The following is a 19,503-nucleotide window of genomic DNA, read 5'->3' as shown; positions in this document are numbered from 1 at the left end:
CTTAACCCCTGATCTGCCGACCGGACCTCGCCGCTACTCTAATAAATGTATTAACCCCTAAACCGCCCCACTCCCGCCTCGCAAAGCCTATAATAAATAGTATTAACCCCTAATCTGCCCTCCCTAACATCGCTAACATCTAACTTCAAGTATTAACCCCTTATCTGCCGACCGGACCTCGCCGCTACTCTAATAAATGTATTAACCCCTAAAGCTAAGTCTAACCCTAACCCTTACACCCCCTAAGTTAAATATAATTTTAATCTAACGAAATAAATTAAATATTATTAACTAAAGTCTTCCTATTTAAAGCTAAATACTTACCTTTAAAATAAACCCTAATATAGCTACAATATAACGAATAATTATATTGTAGCTATTTTAGGATTTATATTTATTTTACAGGCAACTTTGTATTTATTTTAACTAGGTACAATAGCTATTAAATAGTTAATAACTATTTAATAGCTACCTAGTTAAAATAATTACAAAATTACCTGTAAAATAAATCCTAACCTAAGTTACAATTAAACCTAACACTACACTATCAATAAATAAATTAAATCAAGTACCTACAATTAAATAAACTAAACTAAATTACAAAAACAAACAAACACTAAATTACAAAAAATAAAAAAAGATTACAAGAATTTGAAGCTAATTACACCTACTCTAAGCCCCCTAATGAAATAACAAAGCCCCCCAAAATAAAAAAAATCCCTGCCCTAATCTAAATTAAAAAAGTTAACAGCTCTATTACCTTACCAGCCCTTAAAAGGGCTTTTTGCGGGGCATGCCCCAAAGAAATCAGCTCTTTTGCCTGTAAAAAAAACACAATACCACCCCCCAACATTACAAACCACCACCTACATACCCCTACTCTAACCCAAACCCCCCTTAAATAAACCTAACACTACCCCCCTGAAGATCTCCCTACCTTGAGTCATCTTCACTCAGCCGAGCAGTGATGGACCAAAAGAAGACATCCGGAGCGGCAGAAGTCTTCATCCTATCCGGGCAGAAGAGGACATCCGGACCGGCAAACATCTTCATCCAAGCGGCATCTTCTATCTTCATCCATCCGATGAGGAGCGGCTCCATCTTCAAGACCTCCGGCGCAGAACATCCTCTTCTACCGATGACTACCGACGAATGAAGGTTCCTTTAAGTGATGTCATCCAAGATGGCATCCCTCAAATTCCGATTGGCTGATAGGATTCTATCAGCCAATCGGAATTAAGGTAGGAAAAATCAGCCAATCAGATTCAAGCTCAATCGGATTGGCTGATCCAATCAGCCAATCAGATTGAACTTGCATTCTATTGGCTGTTCCGATCAGCCAATAGAATTGTAGGCTGTAATTTAGTTTAGTTTATTTAATTGTAGGTACTTGTAGTTAATTGATTTAATTTATTTATTGATAGTGTAGTGTTAGGTTTAATTGTAATTTAGGTTAGGATTTATTTTACAAGTAATTTTGTAATTATTTTAACTAGGTAGCTATTAAATAGTTAATAACTATTTAATAGCTATTGTACCTAGTTAAAATAAATACAAAGTTGCCTGTAAAATAAATATAAATCCTAAAATAGCTACAATATAATTATTCGTTATATTGTAGCTATATTAGGGTTTATTTTACAGGTACGTATTTAGCTTTAAATAGGAAGACTTTAGTTAATAATATTTAACGGCGAGGTCCGGTCAGCAGATTAAGGGTTAATACTTGAAGTTAGGTGTCGGCAATGTTAGGGAGGGCAGATTAGGGTTTAATACTATTTATTATAGGGTTTGCGAGGCGGGAGTGAGGCGGTTTATGGGTTAATACATTTATTATAGGGGCGGAGAGGTCCGGTTGGCAGATTAGGGGTTAATAAGTGTATGTAAGATAGCAGCGACGTTGGGGGGGCAGATTAGGGGTTAATAAATATACTATAGGGGTCGGCGGTGTTGTGGGCAGCAGATTAGGGGTACATAGGTATTATGTAGGTTGCGGCGGTGTCCAGAGTGGCAGACTAGGGGTTAATAATATAATGCAGGTGTCAGCGATAGCGGGGGCGGCAGATTAGGGGTTAATAAGTGTAAGGTTAGGGGTGTTTAGACTCGGGGTTCATGTTAGGGTGTAGGTGCAGACTTAGAAAGTGTTTCCCCATAGGAAACAATGGGGCTGCGTTGGGAGCTTAACGCTGCTTTTTTGCAGGTGTTAGTTTTTTTTCATCCCAAACTGCCCCATTGTTTCCTATGGGGGAATCGTGCACGAGCACGTTTTCCTAGCCTACCGCTACCGTAATCAACGCTGGTATTGAGAGTTGAAGTTGCGGTAAATATGCCTCTACGCTCCCTTTTTGGAGCCTAACGCAGCCCGTCAGAGAACTCTCAATACCAGCGTTATTTAAAAGGTGCAGGGGAAAAAAAAACACGCGTAGCTAGCGCACCCCTTTGGCCGCAAAACTCTAAATCTAGCCGTATATTTCTTATGCACAAGGAGATTATGGTGGCCGACCTTCTATTATTTCCAGGGATCTCCCTTATTTGCCTAAACTTTTTTAGTCTCTCAGGCTCCCTTTTATATCTGCTCTTAGAATAGTTATCTCCCTTATTTTTTACAATATGTAAAATCTTAATTTCAATCATTTAATATTGTACTTCTGTACTCTTATTTAGTTTATAATTTTGATATATCTGACCGTTTAATGTCTTTACTCCCATAAACACAGTAAACCAGAATGCACTGCAAGTTGATCACTGCTGTAAGGTACCTTTAATTAGTCACATGGTCTTCGTCTCCGTTTGTTTCACTGAGCTCACCATAGTGCAAATCCAGTGGCCTCTGGATCACTAATGTGATATCACATATGAATCTCCTTGTAATATATAGTAGGAGAGGACTATAAGAGACCAGCCAATGAAATCACTTCAATCTGAAAGCTTTAATTAGTACTTGCCGCTTGTTGGGAACTCAATGCTCTGTGTCTTTTGTGCTTAATTCCATAGAATCTCTGAGCAAATAGCTGACTTTCCCAAAGAACCATATTCATTTTAGACCAGTTTTTGTAAGCAGCAGAAAAAAATCGGTACGATTTAGCCAAACTTGTTTAAATTATCCAGTAAAAAGTAAGTTTCCTAAAAATCCAATCACGTAGCAGTAAAATGTTATTGGATAATTTGTTCTACTTCATGGGAAGGATAAGATTCCTTTATGTTTACAAAGTCACTAATTAGTTATACATTTCAGTAGTAGAACAACTTATAATTAACTCCTTTCAGTCATTATGTTATTGTGCCGCAATATTTCATGTAAAATATTAATACTGAGACAATTGCTGCTACATTATTCAAAATCTGTATGCTGAAGCCAGGGTTCGGGGATCAAAGACTCACAGAACTAAAGCATTATATATAGCAGTGCAATGAAATATATTTTAATAAATACATTTATAAAATAATCATCTTAGCACCTTGGTAGGTTTGCTGGCACTAAAAGTTTCAGTCAGTTTTTTTAAGCACTTTTTTGCTTATTTCATTCTTTTACATCACTTTTTTTTATGTTTGTCTTCTTTTCTACATCTTACATTTAATTCTCATATCTCATTTTTTACATCCATTCTGAAAGCTCCATTAAACCAGGCAGAATGTTACAAACAGCTTATTACCAGAAAGCACCAACTCTGCTTTATCCTTTGGCTTTTCCATACTGTAGAGTAAATCTAGAACTAATAATATCTCTTCTATTCATTAAAAACCGAATATTGTTGAACTGTCCATTTTATATTTAAGTTAATAAACAGAATGCCCTGGGGCCAAATTATCATTGTGCAAACGGACATGATCTGCTGTAGCGGATCATGTCCGCCGCTCATCGATAAATGCACAAGCATTTCACGAGAAATGCTTGTTCAATGCCGCCCCCTGCAGATTTGCGGCCAATCAGCCGCCAGCAAGAGGTGTCAATCAACCCGATCGTATCCGATCGGGCTGATTGCTGCCCGCCACCTCAGAGGTGGCAGACGAGTTAAGGAGCAGCAGTCTTAAGACCGTTGCTTTTTAACTTATGATTCCGGCAAGCCTGGAGGCTCGCGCAGAAACAACTGCATTCAGCTCCATTCGGCCCTTGATAAATTGTCCCCCCAGTTTGTATCAAGGCTGAAATATGGCTACAAATTATAATTGCATTGTTACAGTTGAAAATTCCTTTTGTGTGTATACGTGAAATCATTTTACACATTTCATGAGGGAAACACCCATACTTTATTAAGGATGTGGTTCTACTGATGGTGCTAAATGGTATTTCTCTGGTCTAGCAAGCCACACAAATATAATCAGATATACAGTATCCCACAAAAGTGGGTACACCCCTCACATTTTTGTAGATATTTTATCATATCTTTTCATGTGACAACACTGAAGAAATGACACTTTGCTACAATATAAAGTAATGAATGTACACCCTGTATAAAAGTGTAAATTTGCTGTCCCATCAAAATAACTCAACACACAGCCATTAATGTCTAAACGGTTTGCAACAAAAGTGAGTACACCCCTAAGTGGAAGTATCCAAATTGGGCCCAAAGTGTCAATATTTTTTGTGGCCACCATTATTTTCCAGCACTGTCTTAACCCTCATGGGCATGGAGTTCACCATTGCTTCACAGGTTGCCACTGAAGTCCTCTTCCACTCCTCCATGATGACATCACAGAGCTGGTGGATGTTAAAGACCTTGCACTCCCCCACCTTCCGTTTGAGGATGCCCACAGATGCTTAATAGGGTTTAGGTCTGGAGACATGCTTGGCCAGTCCATCACCTTTACCCTCAGCTTCTATAGCAAGGCAGTGGTCGTCTTGGAGGTGTGTTTAGGGTCGTTATCATGTTGGAATACTGCCCTGCGGCCCATTCTCCAAAAGAAGGGGACCATGCTCTGCTTCAGTATGTCACAGTACATGTTGGCATTCATGGTTCCCTCAATGAACTGTAGCTTCCCAGTGCCAGCAGCACTCATGCAGGCCCAGACCATGACACTCCCACCACCATGCTTTACTGTAGGCAAGACACACTTGCCTTTGTACTCCTCACCATCTGAACCAAATAAGTTTATCTTGGACTCATCGGACCACAGGACATGGTTCCAGTAATCCATGTCCTTAGTCTGTTTGTCTTCAGTAAACTGTGTGTGGGCTTCTTGTGCATCATCTTTAGAAGAGGCTTCCTTCTGGGACGACAGCCATGCAGACCAATTTGATGCAGTGTGCGGCATTAGGGTCTGAGCACTGACAGGCTGACCCCCCACCTATTTCCCAAAGACAACCTCTGGATATGACGCTGAGCATGTGCACTCAACTTCTTTGGTCGACCATGGCGAGGCCTGTTCTGAGTGGAAACTGTCCTGTGAAACCGCTGTATGGTGTTGCCCACCGTGCTGCAGCTCAGTTTCAGGGTCTTGGCAATCTTCTTATAGCCTAGGCCATCTTTATGTAGAGCAACAATTCTTTTTTTCAGATCCTCAGAGAGTTCTTTGCCATGAGGTGCCATGTTGAACTTTTAGTGACCAGTATGAGAGAGTGTGAGAGCGATAACACCAAATTTAACACACCTGCTCTCCATTCACACCTGAGCCTTGTAACACTAATGAGTCACATGACACAGGGGAGGGAAATGACTAATTGGGCCCAATTTGGACATTTCCACTTAGGGGTGTACTCACTTTTGTTACTAATGGTTTAGACCAGGGGTCAGCAACCTTCGGCTCCCAGATGTTTTGTAACTACATTTCCCATGATGCTCAGATAGCCTAAAGAGTGTCTCAGCATCGTGGGAAATGTAGTTCCAAAACATCTGGGAGCCGAAGGTTGCTGACCCCTGGTTTAGACATTAATGGCTCTGTGTTGAGTTATTTTAAGGGGACAGCAAATTTACACTGTTATGCAGGCTGTACACTCTCTACTTTACATTGTAGCAAAGTGACATTTCTTCAGTGTAGTCACATGAAAAGTTATAATAAAATATTTACAAAAATGTGAGGGGTGTACTCACTTTTGTGGGATACTGTATGTTGTAATGAGTACTTTAAATTTGATTATAGTTAAAGAGAACAGAGAAATTAGCCTTGATAAGACAGAAAATTAAAAGATTTTCTGTTACCACTGAAGATATGTCCTGTAGAATTTCTCCACCATACAAAACATACAATAACCAGAAATTTCTATCTGTTTTCTAATTCACAAGTGAAACTGTGAGATGAAAGCAGTGGTGCGCCAGGTGGCTCCGTCAGCATCACTTGGGTACCAAAATAGCACTTTTTCATGAACTGTCTCTCTCTGTGATAAAGTTGCAGGCATCAAGGTCCATGAATCATTTTCTGACCTTAGCTAATCCCCTGTATGACTATAGTGTCCTAAATTTATCTCCGCTTCTAGCAGTAACATGCAGTTTCTCCCAGGAAAAGTAGCTTCCCTTTTTGCTTCATTAAGTGCTTTGGACAGCAGTTTCAAAGAACCGGTATCATTCAAATGTCTTTTCTTTTGTGCTTTTTCAGCTAATGCATTTGAAGAGTGATGTGCTGAGGAATGGTTAAAGGGTGTATTACATAGTAAAAAGAAGGGAAAATGGAAACATTATAGTCAAAATGAATTGACTTAAAATGTATGTACTATAAAATGGTAATAAAAACAATGCTTTGATTTTGTGACAAAATGTATAATAATACGTTTGAAATAAAAATAATGCATTAGATTACATGTTATACTGAATTTTCTTTATGTATTTTTTTTCTAGAAAAAATAAGCATGCTATCGTCTTTGATAGTGCCATTCAAGTATATAAGCCCAGGCTCAAGCAGTGTGGATGATGAAGACAATTTAAGTAAGTAATTTATTAATTAACTTAAACAAAATTAAAATTGAATGCTTAACCATTTTTAAGAATTTCTATGTACTGTTATAGTTCATTTTGCCCCCCATTTCCCATCATTTATAAGAGCATTAAAAAAGATCAAATGAAAGCTTTTATGGTTCAGAAAGAATGTGCAATTTACTTGTGTTATCAAATTTGCTTCCTTTTATTTGTATCTTTTGTTGAAAGCAAACCTATGTAGGCTCAAGAGCAGCAGTGCACTACTGGGAGATAGCTGCTGCTTAGTGGCTACACACATATGCCTCTTGTCATTGGCTCACCAGATGTGTTCAGCTAGCTCCCAGTAGTACATTTCTGCCCTGCAGTTATCTTTAACTATGTGTTTATATTTTGTCCTTTTAACATTATATAGGAAGGACACATCTGGTGGATTCAGCATCATATCACACCATAAATGCAAGCATACTGTTATGGACTCTCTCAGTATCACCCCTGCATTTCATCATTTGTCTCATGCTTAAAGGGACATGAAACCCAAACATTTTCTTTCATGATTCAGATAAAGAATACCATTTTAAACATTATTCCAATTTACTTCTATTATTTAATTTGATTAATTCATCAAATATCCTTTGCTGAAGAAATATTAATGCACATGGGTGAGCCAACCACACGAGGCATCTATGTACAGACACCAATCAGAAGCTACTGAGCCTATCTAGATATGGTATGTTTAAAATGACATGCTCTTTCTAAATCATGAGACATTTTTTTGAGTTTCATGTCCCTTTAAGATTGTGTATGTCCCATCTAACTGACTTGTATGGTTATATGCAAGTTTAAACAACTGTTCAACATTAACATATTAGCATAAGATTCCTGACCCAATAATATACTAAACAATGATTCATTTTTAGTGCAGAGGTGAGATCCATTTATTTTAGATTTTTGGAAATGCTTAATTGCTGATATATGCCATATATATATATAACATTTCTTTGAAGTCCCTTTAAAAAAGGTACAAGGTGGGGTCAGTTAAATGGGACATACACAGTCTGCATGAGACAAATGATGAAATTCATGGGTGTTACTGAAAGAGTCCATAACGGTGTGATTGTACTTATGGTGTGATATGATGTTGAATCCACCAAATATGTCCTTCCCAGAAAATGTTAAAAGAACAAAAGTTTTGCTCATGCAAAGAGCTGATTAGGGTTCATTGTATTCAAAGTTACTACAGAAATAAGCTTTGTGGCTCTTACTCTCGCACCCCACTAGGAGGTTGATTTACATTGCTGTCCCTTGATTACAAGGCTTTTATATAGCCATTACTATAGTATTGAAATTTTAAGTATAGGTGGTGGTTTTACAGTATAATGTTACTTAATGGTCAGCAATTTCATTTCATTTTAATACATTTGGAAAGCATCTCCAGTTAAATTAACAAAATCCCTAAATTTAGCTTGAACCTTTATGTTGTCTAAACTTAGCTAAGACTAAAGTCATAGCTACAGTTCCTTCCAATACATATAAAGGTCTATAAATTGCTTACACATGCAAATGTATTCCATTTAAAATGTTTAACAAATTACTTGGGAAGATCCCTTTATATCTTTAAACTTCTTAGACATAAGTGGAACATTCTGTGTACTACCACCTGTAAAAGGGACATTACACACAAAAATGGCCTACATAAATATATCTGTCTGTTTGTATTTCTATCTGTCTGTCTATCTATCATCTATCTATCTATCTATCTATCATCTATCTATCTCTCTTTAATCTATCTATCTATCTATCTATCTATCAATCATCTATCTATCTATCTATCTATCTATCTATCTATCTATCTATCTCTCTTTAATCAATCAATCTATCTATCTATCTATCAATCATCTATCTATCTAATGGAAATGAAATAAATGTTTAGAAATTGTTAAATGTTATTATTTATATATGTATTATGTTTTTATTTTTCAATAACATGTTAAATATAAGCTGATTATTTTGAATCTGAAACTAACAAAAAGTGCATATTTTTGCAAAACTGCTCTGTGGGATAGAATCTAAATTCTATTATCAGTTATCTCAAATTCGCTGGCATGGCATGACATTTCTTTACAATCTTAACATGGGCAAATCTTACTGAATTCTCTAAAAAGAGGCTAAGCCTGAAACTCTATTGAAGTGGCCATCAGCTAAAAGTAGTTTACATCTCCATTTTAGTTCCAGGTTTCCATTTAAATATTATGTGCAATGCGTACAGTTGCTCTTTTTGCGTAAAATAACAATACATTTATATAGTGAAACACTTGTATTGTTTGAAAATGTTAAAAGAGGCCTCAAAAAGCTTATTTATCCTCTTTTACAGCTAGTTGAGCATGCCGTAATGTTTGAGACTTGACCGTAAGCTCCCGACAGTGTTTTTACTGTTTGCGCTTTCAATGGTGTAAATGTGCGCTTTTTGGCTTCTTTTAATTTCTATGGGCCACAAAATTCTTCGATAATAATGGAAAATAAAGCATCATAAATTGTCTATAAGTGTAATGGCTTCCAACATCGGTTTTTTGTTTTACGACATCGCAAAAACCCAAACGTGGCTCAATGGAAATGAGCCCTAAATGACTGGCACTCTGCCTCCTATAGAAACTAATGAAGCAATTTGGAATGCAAAATTTCACAGGATGAGTCCAAATGTGACAGGGAGAACCCAACACTGATAACAACATTTTTGTGAAACACATACAAATCAACTGTATCTGTTTATAGAGTATGTTTCCTTCTATCTACAATTGTACACCTAGTTTTTTTCACATATATATTCACATATTAGTGCAATAAGTGCATTATATATTTTTTTTATTTTTAAATTAAGCAAGACAAAGCAGTGAGGTCTGCAGGGTAACATGTTCAGAGAATATTATGAGAACTGTGAGAAAACGTCAGACATGCCCAAGGAACACCCTGGTTTATCCTACTTGGCCTAGTACAATTTTAACTTTGTATTTTGAAATTTAATTGTAAAATAATTTCAAGTTTTAGGCTATAGTGGGCTAGATTAGAAGTGGAGCACTAATTATCAGTTTTGTTAGAGTGGTAACTGCGCTAGCAGTAATCCTTTTGCGCTCGTGGGGTTGCACTGGTATTATGAGTTGAAAGTAAAATTGTATCGCTCCAGCGCTAACCTGACGAGCGCAGAAAGCCAAACTTACACTATCACGCACGCAATAACCTATTCCCCAATAGAAATCATTGGAGAAAAACAAGTGGAAATAACCACACTACTCGTGCACGAAACAGAATCGCCATAAGCCCCTACTCTAATAACACTTAAACTGCCTCAGTGCCTCATAGCCCACTGCAAAGTCCCCACTACACCCGCCAGCCCCCAATGTAAAGTAACCCACTACACTATTAACCCCTAAACCACCAGCCCCCCAACAGAAAATAATTCACTAACATCTAAACCCCCTAACCTAACACCCCCTAACTTTACCTGTGAAAGTAAAAAAATCTAATTTTACCTTTTTTAAAAAATAAAAAAAATAAACTACTATTACTATGAAAAAAAACTTGTTACTTAAAAAAAAACACTAAATTACTTTAAAAAAACACCTAACATTACAAAAAATAACAAACACTACCATTACAATAATTAACAAAAATAAAAAAGAGCTAAGCCTATTCTAAAAAACAAAACAAAAATACCCACCCTAAAATAAAAAACCCTATTTAAAAACTAAACTATAAAAAGCCCTTAAAAGGGCCTTTTGTAGGGCATTGCCCTAAAGTGATCAAGCTCTTTTTGTGAAAATAAAAACTTACCCTTCTTACATAACCCCCCACCCCTACAAAAAAAAAATATATTTTAAAAAGTGCCCTAAAATGGGCATTTGGCTGGGCATTGCCCTTAAAAGGTCATTTAGCTCTTCTGTGGCTCAGAGGGAAAAAAAGACCATAATCTTCAAAAACAGAAACAAACCCAAAAACTAAATAAAAACCTAACACTAAACCCTAACATGGTACTCACTAAAGATGATGGCGACAGCCCTCAATGTTCATCCCGGCAATGGTCCTTCTTCATCCCGGTGGTGGTCCATTTTCTTACCTTCATCTCGGCGGTGGTCAATATGGAGGTCCACTTCATGGACTCACCAGCCGCACACTGAATTTTGAATGTGAGGTACCCCTTTTATATTGAGGTATCCTTGTATTCCAATTGGCTGATTTGCATTTTCAAATTATTTCACCTGTGTTCTAGTTCAGATATCCTCAAATTCTGGCCAGTTAGGGAGGCCTTATGACAGGTTTGAAAACTAGGGCTATATGCTAAACTTAATATACATTTATATCTTTCTTTTCTTTCCTTCTTTTTTTTTAAGTGTAATAAAATTAATGTCTTTATACAGACTTCTAACTTACAAATGAAAATAGAAGAAACAAAATGGAGCTACATTGGGGGGGGGGGATAAATACAAAATACATTCAATTGTCTGTTTTTTCTGCAGTTTGTACTCCAGGGGGTCGATCCGATAAAAATCGTTGCCCGCAAAAGCCGGCAACGCCAATATTTACGCTGGTTTGGTATCACATATACGGCGTAACCTAGAAGTTACGCGCGTATATTTCTGCTGTCGCCTGTAGTTTTTTGGGCCATAGGCAGGTATACCAAACCAGCGCAGTTTGGTATCCAATATGCAGCGTAAGGACTTACGTGGCGAAAATGGAGAAATCTTACTCCATTTTCACCTCGCCACAAAAAGCAGCCGTAAGAAGCCTTACGCTGACTATTGGAGCCCCGTAACTCCCTAAACTAGCTAGAAAATAAACCTAACACCTAACGCATGCGCAATGTCTATATACCTGTCAACCGCGATCTGCTAAATAAAACCTAACACCTAACGCATGCGCAATGTCTATCTACCTGTCAACCGAGACCCCCCCCCCCGAAATCCCTAATAAATTTATTAACCCCTAAACCGCCGCTCCCGGACCCCGCCGCCATCTACATAAACTAACCCCCTACTGTGAGCCCCTAAAACCGCCGCCATCTACCTTATCTATCCCCTAATCTGACCCCTTACACCGCCGCCACCTATATAAAAATTATTAACCCCTAATCTAATCCCCCTATACCGCCGCCAGCTATATTAATATTATTAACCCCTAATGTAAGCCCCTTACACCGCCGCCATCTCTATTAAAATTATTAACCCCTAATTTAATCTACCTACCCCGCCGCCAGCTATATTATCTATATTAACCCTAAGTATATAATAGTTAATATAGTTATTACATTATATATTTTAACTATATTAACCCTAATTATATTAGGGTTAATATAGTTAATATAGTTACTATAGTATTTATATTAACTATATTAACTCTATCTAACCCTAACACCCCTAACTAAATTTATATTAAATTAATCTAATTCATATTATAAACTAAAATATTCCTATTTAAATCTAAATACTTACCTATAAAATTAACCCTAAGATAGCTACAATATAATTAATAATTACATTGTAGCTATGTTAGGGTTAATATTTATTTTACAGGTAAATTGTTAATTATTTTAACTAGGTATAATAGCTATTAAATAGTTATTAACTATTTAATATCTACCTAGTTAAAATAATTACCCAATTACCTGTAAAATAAATCCTAACCTAAGTTACAAATACACCTACACTATCAATAAATTAAATAAACTACAAATATCTATCTAAAAATACAATTAAATTAACTAAACTAAATTACAAAAAAAAAAAAAAGATTACAAGATTTTTAAGCTAATTACACCTATTCTAAGCCGCCTAATAAAATAATAAAGCCCCCCAAAATAAAAAAAATTCCCTGCCCTATTCTAAATTAAAAAAAGTTCAAAGCTCTTTACCTTACCAGCCCTTAAAAGGGCCTTTTGTGGGGCATGCCCCAAAGAATTCAGCTCTTTTGCATTTAAAAACATATACAATACCCCCCCCCATTACAACCCACCACCCACATACCCCTATTCTAAACCCACCCAAACCCCCCTTAAAAAAGCCTAACACTACCCCCCTGAAGATCTCCCTACCTTGTCTTCACCACACCGGGCCGAACTCCTCATCCGATCCAGGCGATGTCTTGCTCCAAGCGGCAAAGAAGAATTCTTCCTCCGGCGATGTCTTCCTCCAAGCGGCAAAGAAGAATTCTTCCTCCCGGCGACGTCTTCCTCCAAGCGGCAGCAAAGTCTTCTTCCTTCTGGCAGCATCTTCCATGAAGCGGCATCTTCAATCTTCTTTCTTCGCTCCGCCACCGCGGAGCATCCATCCCGGCCGACGACTTCCCGACGAATGAGGTACCTTTAAATGACGTCATCCAAGATGGCGTCCGCCGAATTCCGATTGGCTGATAGGATTATATCAGCCAATCGGAATAAAGTTAGAAAAATCTGATTGGCTGATTCAATCAGCCAATCAGATTCAAGTTCAATCCGATTGGCTGAAACAATCAGCCAATCAGATTGAACTTGAATCTGATTGGCTGATTCAATCAGCCAATCAGATTTTTCTACCTTAATTCCGATTGGCTGATAGAATCCTATCAGCCAATCGGAATTCGACGGACGCCATCTTGGATGACGTCATTTAAAGGAACCTCATTCGTCGGGAAGTCGTTGTGCCGGAAGGATGCTCCGCGGTGGAGGAGCGAAGTAAGAAGATTGAAGATGCCGATTTTTGTTTCGCAGAATCCATAACTACTGGTCTCAGATAGCGGAATGAATCACAGCGGTATAGACTATAACGCTAGCGTTATAGCCGGACTGCACAACCTGTAATACGGGTGCAATGAAAATCCTGCACTCAAAAGTCATTTTTGAGTGCAGAATGGAGAGTTGCGTAAAGGCTAAAACACTAGCGGTATAGCTGTACCGCCGTAACTTGTAATACGGAAGACCTGCATATTCAGCGCGCCATAGCCAATTTTTCAGTGGTATAGCCGTACCGCACACCTTGTAATTTAGGTGATGGCCCTTTAATGCACCTCTTTTAATATGAGCACAATGAGAATTAGACCACAATAATATACTTCAGATAAAATATTACCATTCGCTTTTAATGCCTGATTGTAAATTATTTGTTGTGAATGGTAATGCAAAAGATAACACACCAAGCATTATTAATTGTGTAATCCTGTCCTAAATGTTTAATTATACACAGTGAAAAAACTTTGTAATACACTTTTCATTATTTATTTTGCATACTTTTCCTCAAATTTAAGTCTAAAATGTATGGCTTTTTAGATCCCCCTAGATAAGAGGGAGTGCAGAACCCTGATCCTTCTACATGATGCATAGTTATTGGCTGATATATTACACTCTGAAGCCTGTTTTCTATATTCCAATCTGAGGTCTCTTTATGTTCCCTCTGAACTCTGTTCTCTAGCTCCCAATCTGAAGTATGTTCTCTATATCCCAATCTGAGGTCTGTTCCCTATGTTCCAATCTGATGTATTTGCTTTATGTTCTATCTGAAGTCTGTTCTCTAGGTTTCAATCTGAAGTCTCTTCTCTGTATCCCAATCTGAAGTATGTTCTCTATATCCCAATCTGAGGTCTGTTCCTTATATTCCAAACTGATGTATTTCCTTTATGTTCTATCTGAAGTCTGTTCTCTAGGTTTCAATCTGAAGTCTCTTCTCTGTATCCCAATCTGAAGTCTGTTCTCTAGGTTTCAATCTGAAGTCTGTTCTCTATATTCCAATCTGAGGTCTCTTTATGTTCCATCTGAAGTCTGTTCTCTAGCTTTCAATCTGAAGTCTGTTCTCTGAATCTCTGTATCCCAATCTGAGGTCTTTCCTTTATGTTCCTTCTGAAGTCTGTTCTCTAGGTTTCAATCCGAAGTCTGTTCTCTGTATCCCAATCTGAAGCCTGTTCTCTAGGTTTCAGTCCAAATTCTGTTCTCTGTATCCCAATCTGAAGTCTGTTCTCTATATCCCAATCTGACGTCTGTTCCCTATATTCCAATCTGATGTCTTTCCTTTATGTTCCATCTGAAGTCTGTTCTCTAGTTTCAATCTGAAGTCTTCTCTCTGTACCCTAATCTGAAGTCTGTTCTTTATATCCCAATCTGAGGTCTGTTCCCTATATCCCAATTGGAGATCTATTCTTTGTTCTATCTGAAGTCTGTTCTCTAGGTTTCAATCCGAAGTCTGTTCTCTGTATCCCAATCTGAGGTCTGTTCCCTATATTCCAATCTGATGTCTTTCCTTTATGTTCCATCGGAAGTCTGTTCTCTAGGTTTCAATCTGATGTCTGCTCTCTGTACCCTGATCTGAAGTCTGTTCTCTGTATCCCGATCTAAAGTCTGTTCTCTATATCCCAATCTGAGGTCTGTTCCCTATTTCGCAATCTGAGATCCATTCTTTAAATTTCATCTGAAGTCTGTTCTCTAGGTTTCAATCTGAAGTCTGTTCTTTGTATTCCAATCTGAGGTCTGTTCTCTATCGCAATTTGAGGTCTATTATTAATGTTTCATTTGAAGTCTGTTCTCTATGTTTTAATCTGAAGTTTGTTCTCTGTATTTCAATCTGGCGTCTGTCATTTATATTCCAATTGGAAGTCTGGTTTCTATGTTACAATTTAGTTTGCTCTCTGTGTTCTAATCTGAAGTCTGTGCTCTGTGTTTCCATCTTCAAGGGACATAAAACATAAATCTTTTCTTTCATGATTCAGATACAACATACAATTTTAAACAACTTCTATTCTATCACATCTGTTTCAATCTCTAAAACTCTCTGGTCTCGCAAGAGTTTATAGGTTTCCTTGTCAGTATTATGAGGCCCCTCAAGGATTCTCTTAAAGTCAATTTTTACTTTGGGAACTGTGTATCTCATTAAGGGTAGATCCCTAGATCCCCAGATCCAATTTTTCAATCTATGCTCGTCTTTCATAATCTCTTTTCAGTCATTAATACAAGACTTATCTTGTGCTTGTATAGAAGTCCATTCTACCAACATCTCTTGCAATAACTTCAAACTAAACAGGAAGGGGCAAAATTAGCTATATTTACTTTCCTTCAGCAGGGTGCTGACTGCAGCAGTGGAAAAAACACCTCTCACAATTTGTAGAAAAAACCAGCACTTAAAATGGCTTTGCATAAAACTTAAAAATATTTATTTTTATTTTTTGGTTTCCTCACACCTAGATTCATGTTCCAAACTCAGTAAGACTCTTTCAAAAGTTAAAACCTTTTAATAACACCATTTGTTAAGGGCAGCAAATGTTCAATCCTGATAACCTCACTTTTCCATTAACCCTTACATCTCCTCATTGAGGGGTCATCCTACATCCATTATTAGATCCTTGTTTTTTATTTTATTTTTCCAGCACTGCATTATCTGTTAACACTTTATTAAAAAAAAAAAAATTATAAATAAAAATAATAGTTATAACAGTGAACTTCAAATGGTATAGGTTTGTTATTAAAAAGGATAAGGCATTCCATAAGATAACCAGTACATAATAATCTCACCACGATAATTTATATTAAAAAAACTATAGGTAAGGTGGTATTACTTGAGCAAGTAATAAAACTAGACTTTGTGGAACACTTGAGGACACCATATCAGCTGTGCTTTTCTTAGGCTGGATGTCCTCTGGATGACGATGGCTTTGAGTTGTCCTCTTGAAAAGATATTGGTTGGGCTGCAGGAAAAAGATCAAGGTGAAATGCTAAAAAAAATTCAAAGCTGCTGCCTTGACAAGTGCTTCTATATTCCCACCAGGCGTATCGCAAATAGTAACAGTCAGTAATCAATATGTTTCTATGTTATTCAAACCTTTAAAGGCTTGGACAAAACCACATGATTCTAGTCACCTACTGGATTCCTTAACCCTTAATGCCCTGTAAAAAAATACCTCTAACATGTTTAAAGGGACAGTCTACACCTGAATTGTTATTGTTTTAAAAGATAGATAATCCCTTGTTTACCCATTGCCTAGTTTTGCATAACCAGCACAGTTATATTTATATATTTTTTACCTCTGTGATTATCGTGTATCTAAGCCTCTGCAGACTGCCCCTTTATTTGCTCTTTGGACAGACTTGCAGTTTAGCCAATCAGTGATGGCTCCCAGGTAACTTCACGTGCACGAGCACAGTGTTATCTATATGAAAAACATGAACTAACACCCTCTAGTGGTGAAAAACCTGTTAAAATGCATTCTTAAGAGGCGGCCTTCAATGTCTAAGAAATTAGCATATGAACCTCCTAAGTTAAGCTTTCAACTAAGAATACCAAGAGAACAAAGAAAAATGGTGATAAAAGTAAATTGGAAAATTGTTTCAAATTACATGCCCTATCTGAATCATGAAAGTTTTTTTTGGTCTAGACTGTCCTTTTAATAATCATTACTGAGCAAGATAAACATATTGAACAAATTCAAATTTAAAATATTTTATCTGTATAAAACAGTTTCCCTTTCGTAACTCAGTATTTAACACATTTGCAAAGAATATCAATTTACATTTAAATTAATGGTGAACATTTATTTTTACTGTTTACATAAAAAGCTGGCTATAAATACTGAAGTCAAAATTAAGTGTGGATTTTTAAGTGTACATAAAATACAAAATATGTGCATATAATCGTATTTGATGTACAATTCTAGAATTATAATATTGTCATATATTGTATTTAAAATAATTTAGAAAACAATGATAAATGTAATTTGTGTCTGATTGCTAGTCTTAAGATATTACCATAAGCATGCTGAGTTCTTAGTGACGTTTTAATGGAGAAATCTTTAAATATTGCAATGTACCATACATAGCTTTCATTTTAGGGCTTATTTTATACATACTTCTGTGATCTGATAATAATAATGAAACATTTAAAATAATATGATTCAGTAAATGCAGTAACGCGGGTAAAGATTAATAACTGTATAACTGTATGAACAATTCATCCAATCAGTGCTGGTAATTGGACCAGTTGGTCAGAATAAAGTCATTGAGACTTTATACCACTTTCCAATTTATATCTATTTCCAGATATTGTTCTGTTTGTATCCTTTGCTGGAGATCATTCTTAGAAAGGCTCCAGAGTATGAGCTAAATGGTCTTCAACAAAGGATTCCAAGAGAATGAATAATTTTGTTTATTTTTTACTTTCATATCCCATTAAAGGCTGATTTAACCTAATTAAAATCATGTATATATTTTTGATTCAGCTGATGCCCACTCTTTTACACATCTATACTGCTTTGGTGTTATAGATATCATCAATATAGAGTAAACTGTGGTCTTGTTGATATTTCCTAATTTCAGTTATTTTTATGTAAAGACAAATTCCCCTGCATTGTGGCTTAAAGGGACATTAAGTTGCTGGACAAAACTACAACAGAATGGTTATTACTACTCCCAATGCTATTATTTATCATCCTGTGCCTGTAGCTCTTTTCAAAGCTGTTTTCTTACTTTAACCCTTTAGAGGTGCTGGCTGGATATTCTTCGGACAGAGGTTAATAAACATTAAAATTATCTTTTTAACTTATACAGCTGTATTGTGCACTTCAGGTTGGCACACACAATACCAAGTGGGAGGTTTAAATTTACAGTATATACTGTATAAAAGTTGCATAGCATATATAAATATGCCTCATGAATAATGCAGCTGCAAAATGTAAAGCTCCCACTCTGTATGATGTAATACAGCTGTTAAAAAGCCAGTAATGTGCCGCTTCTGTTACAGAAGTTCCAATATGCTAGCAACCAGTATGAAGATGTTTGACCAACCAGCATCTTTAAGGAGTTAAAATAAGTGACTGGCTTTGACGAGAGCTGCTGTCACAGGAGGAAAAAATAATAGCAATATGGGTAGTAACTATTCTATTGTAGTTGTGTTCAGTTGTTTAATGTCCCTTTAAAAAACAACATCCCTTTTAGTTTGTAAGAGACCACTAATTTGATTGTACAGATTATTTTGCCCCATTTTCATGTAATTTAGATCTCAATATCAGTCTCTAATTCTCAGAATTTGAAATGTACCCTGCTGTCTTCCTTTGGCTAACTCTGATACATATCTGTCCCTAATTAACTTTAGCAGATAACAACATACTAACTTTATGACCGTGGTTAGCCTTGTTGTCTTTGGACTAAAGCCCAGATTGGCTCCTCCAAATAAGGCAAATGGTAGGTGGAGTTTGGCTACGGAAATATATTTGCTGTAAAAAGGATGTTAATTTGTTTTAAAAAAACAAAACATTAAAACGTTGCTGATATGTTATTCTATAACAACACAACAGATATGTCTTGTCATTATAACGTGTTTACTGCCCTTTTAAGATGCCAAATACAGACCATAAATACTGATATGCTCACATTCTTCTTGTATTTGGTTCATATTTTTGTTTAGTTAGGTTAATTGAATAGGACAACGCACTTCAATAAACTTGGATACAAATAGTTAAACTGTAAAAATGAAAGTTAAAAAATCATATTAGTAAGTAAAAAGAAAAAGACTAAACTTTTAATAGAAGTAGATCTGAATTATATAATTGAATTTGAAACTACATCCTCTGGAAAGTATACAATTACTAAATAGAAAGCTTTTAAGGGAATTATAAGAATACAACTTAGATGCTTTAAACTGGTGATTTATTAGAGCTG

General features: G+C 36.5%; 1 protein-coding gene across 1 annotated transcript in view; it reads left to right on the top strand.

Moving 5' to 3' along the window:
• The first annotated feature begins 6,778 nt into the window (after positions 1-6,778).
• ADARB2 (adenosine deaminase RNA specific B2 (inactive)) overlaps positions 6,779-19,503 on the top strand; it is a 422,890-nt gene continuing 410,165 nt past the window's right edge. Inside the window, exon 1 of the mRNA XM_053712956.1 lies at positions 6,779-6,857. Coding sequence (XP_053568931.1) covers positions 6,782-6,857 — 76 coding nt within the window. The 5' untranslated portion in view covers positions 6,779-6,781. The remainder of the gene's footprint in view (positions 6,858-19,503) is intronic.

This window comes from Bombina bombina, chromosome 5 (assembly GCF_027579735.1).
Source record: "Bombina bombina isolate aBomBom1 chromosome 5, aBomBom1.pri, whole genome shotgun sequence".
Lineage (NCBI taxonomy): Eukaryota > Metazoa > Chordata > Amphibia > Anura > Bombinatoridae > Bombina > Bombina bombina.
Note: the sequence above shows the minus strand (reverse complement) of the source record. Positions and strands in the feature narration are given on the sequence as shown.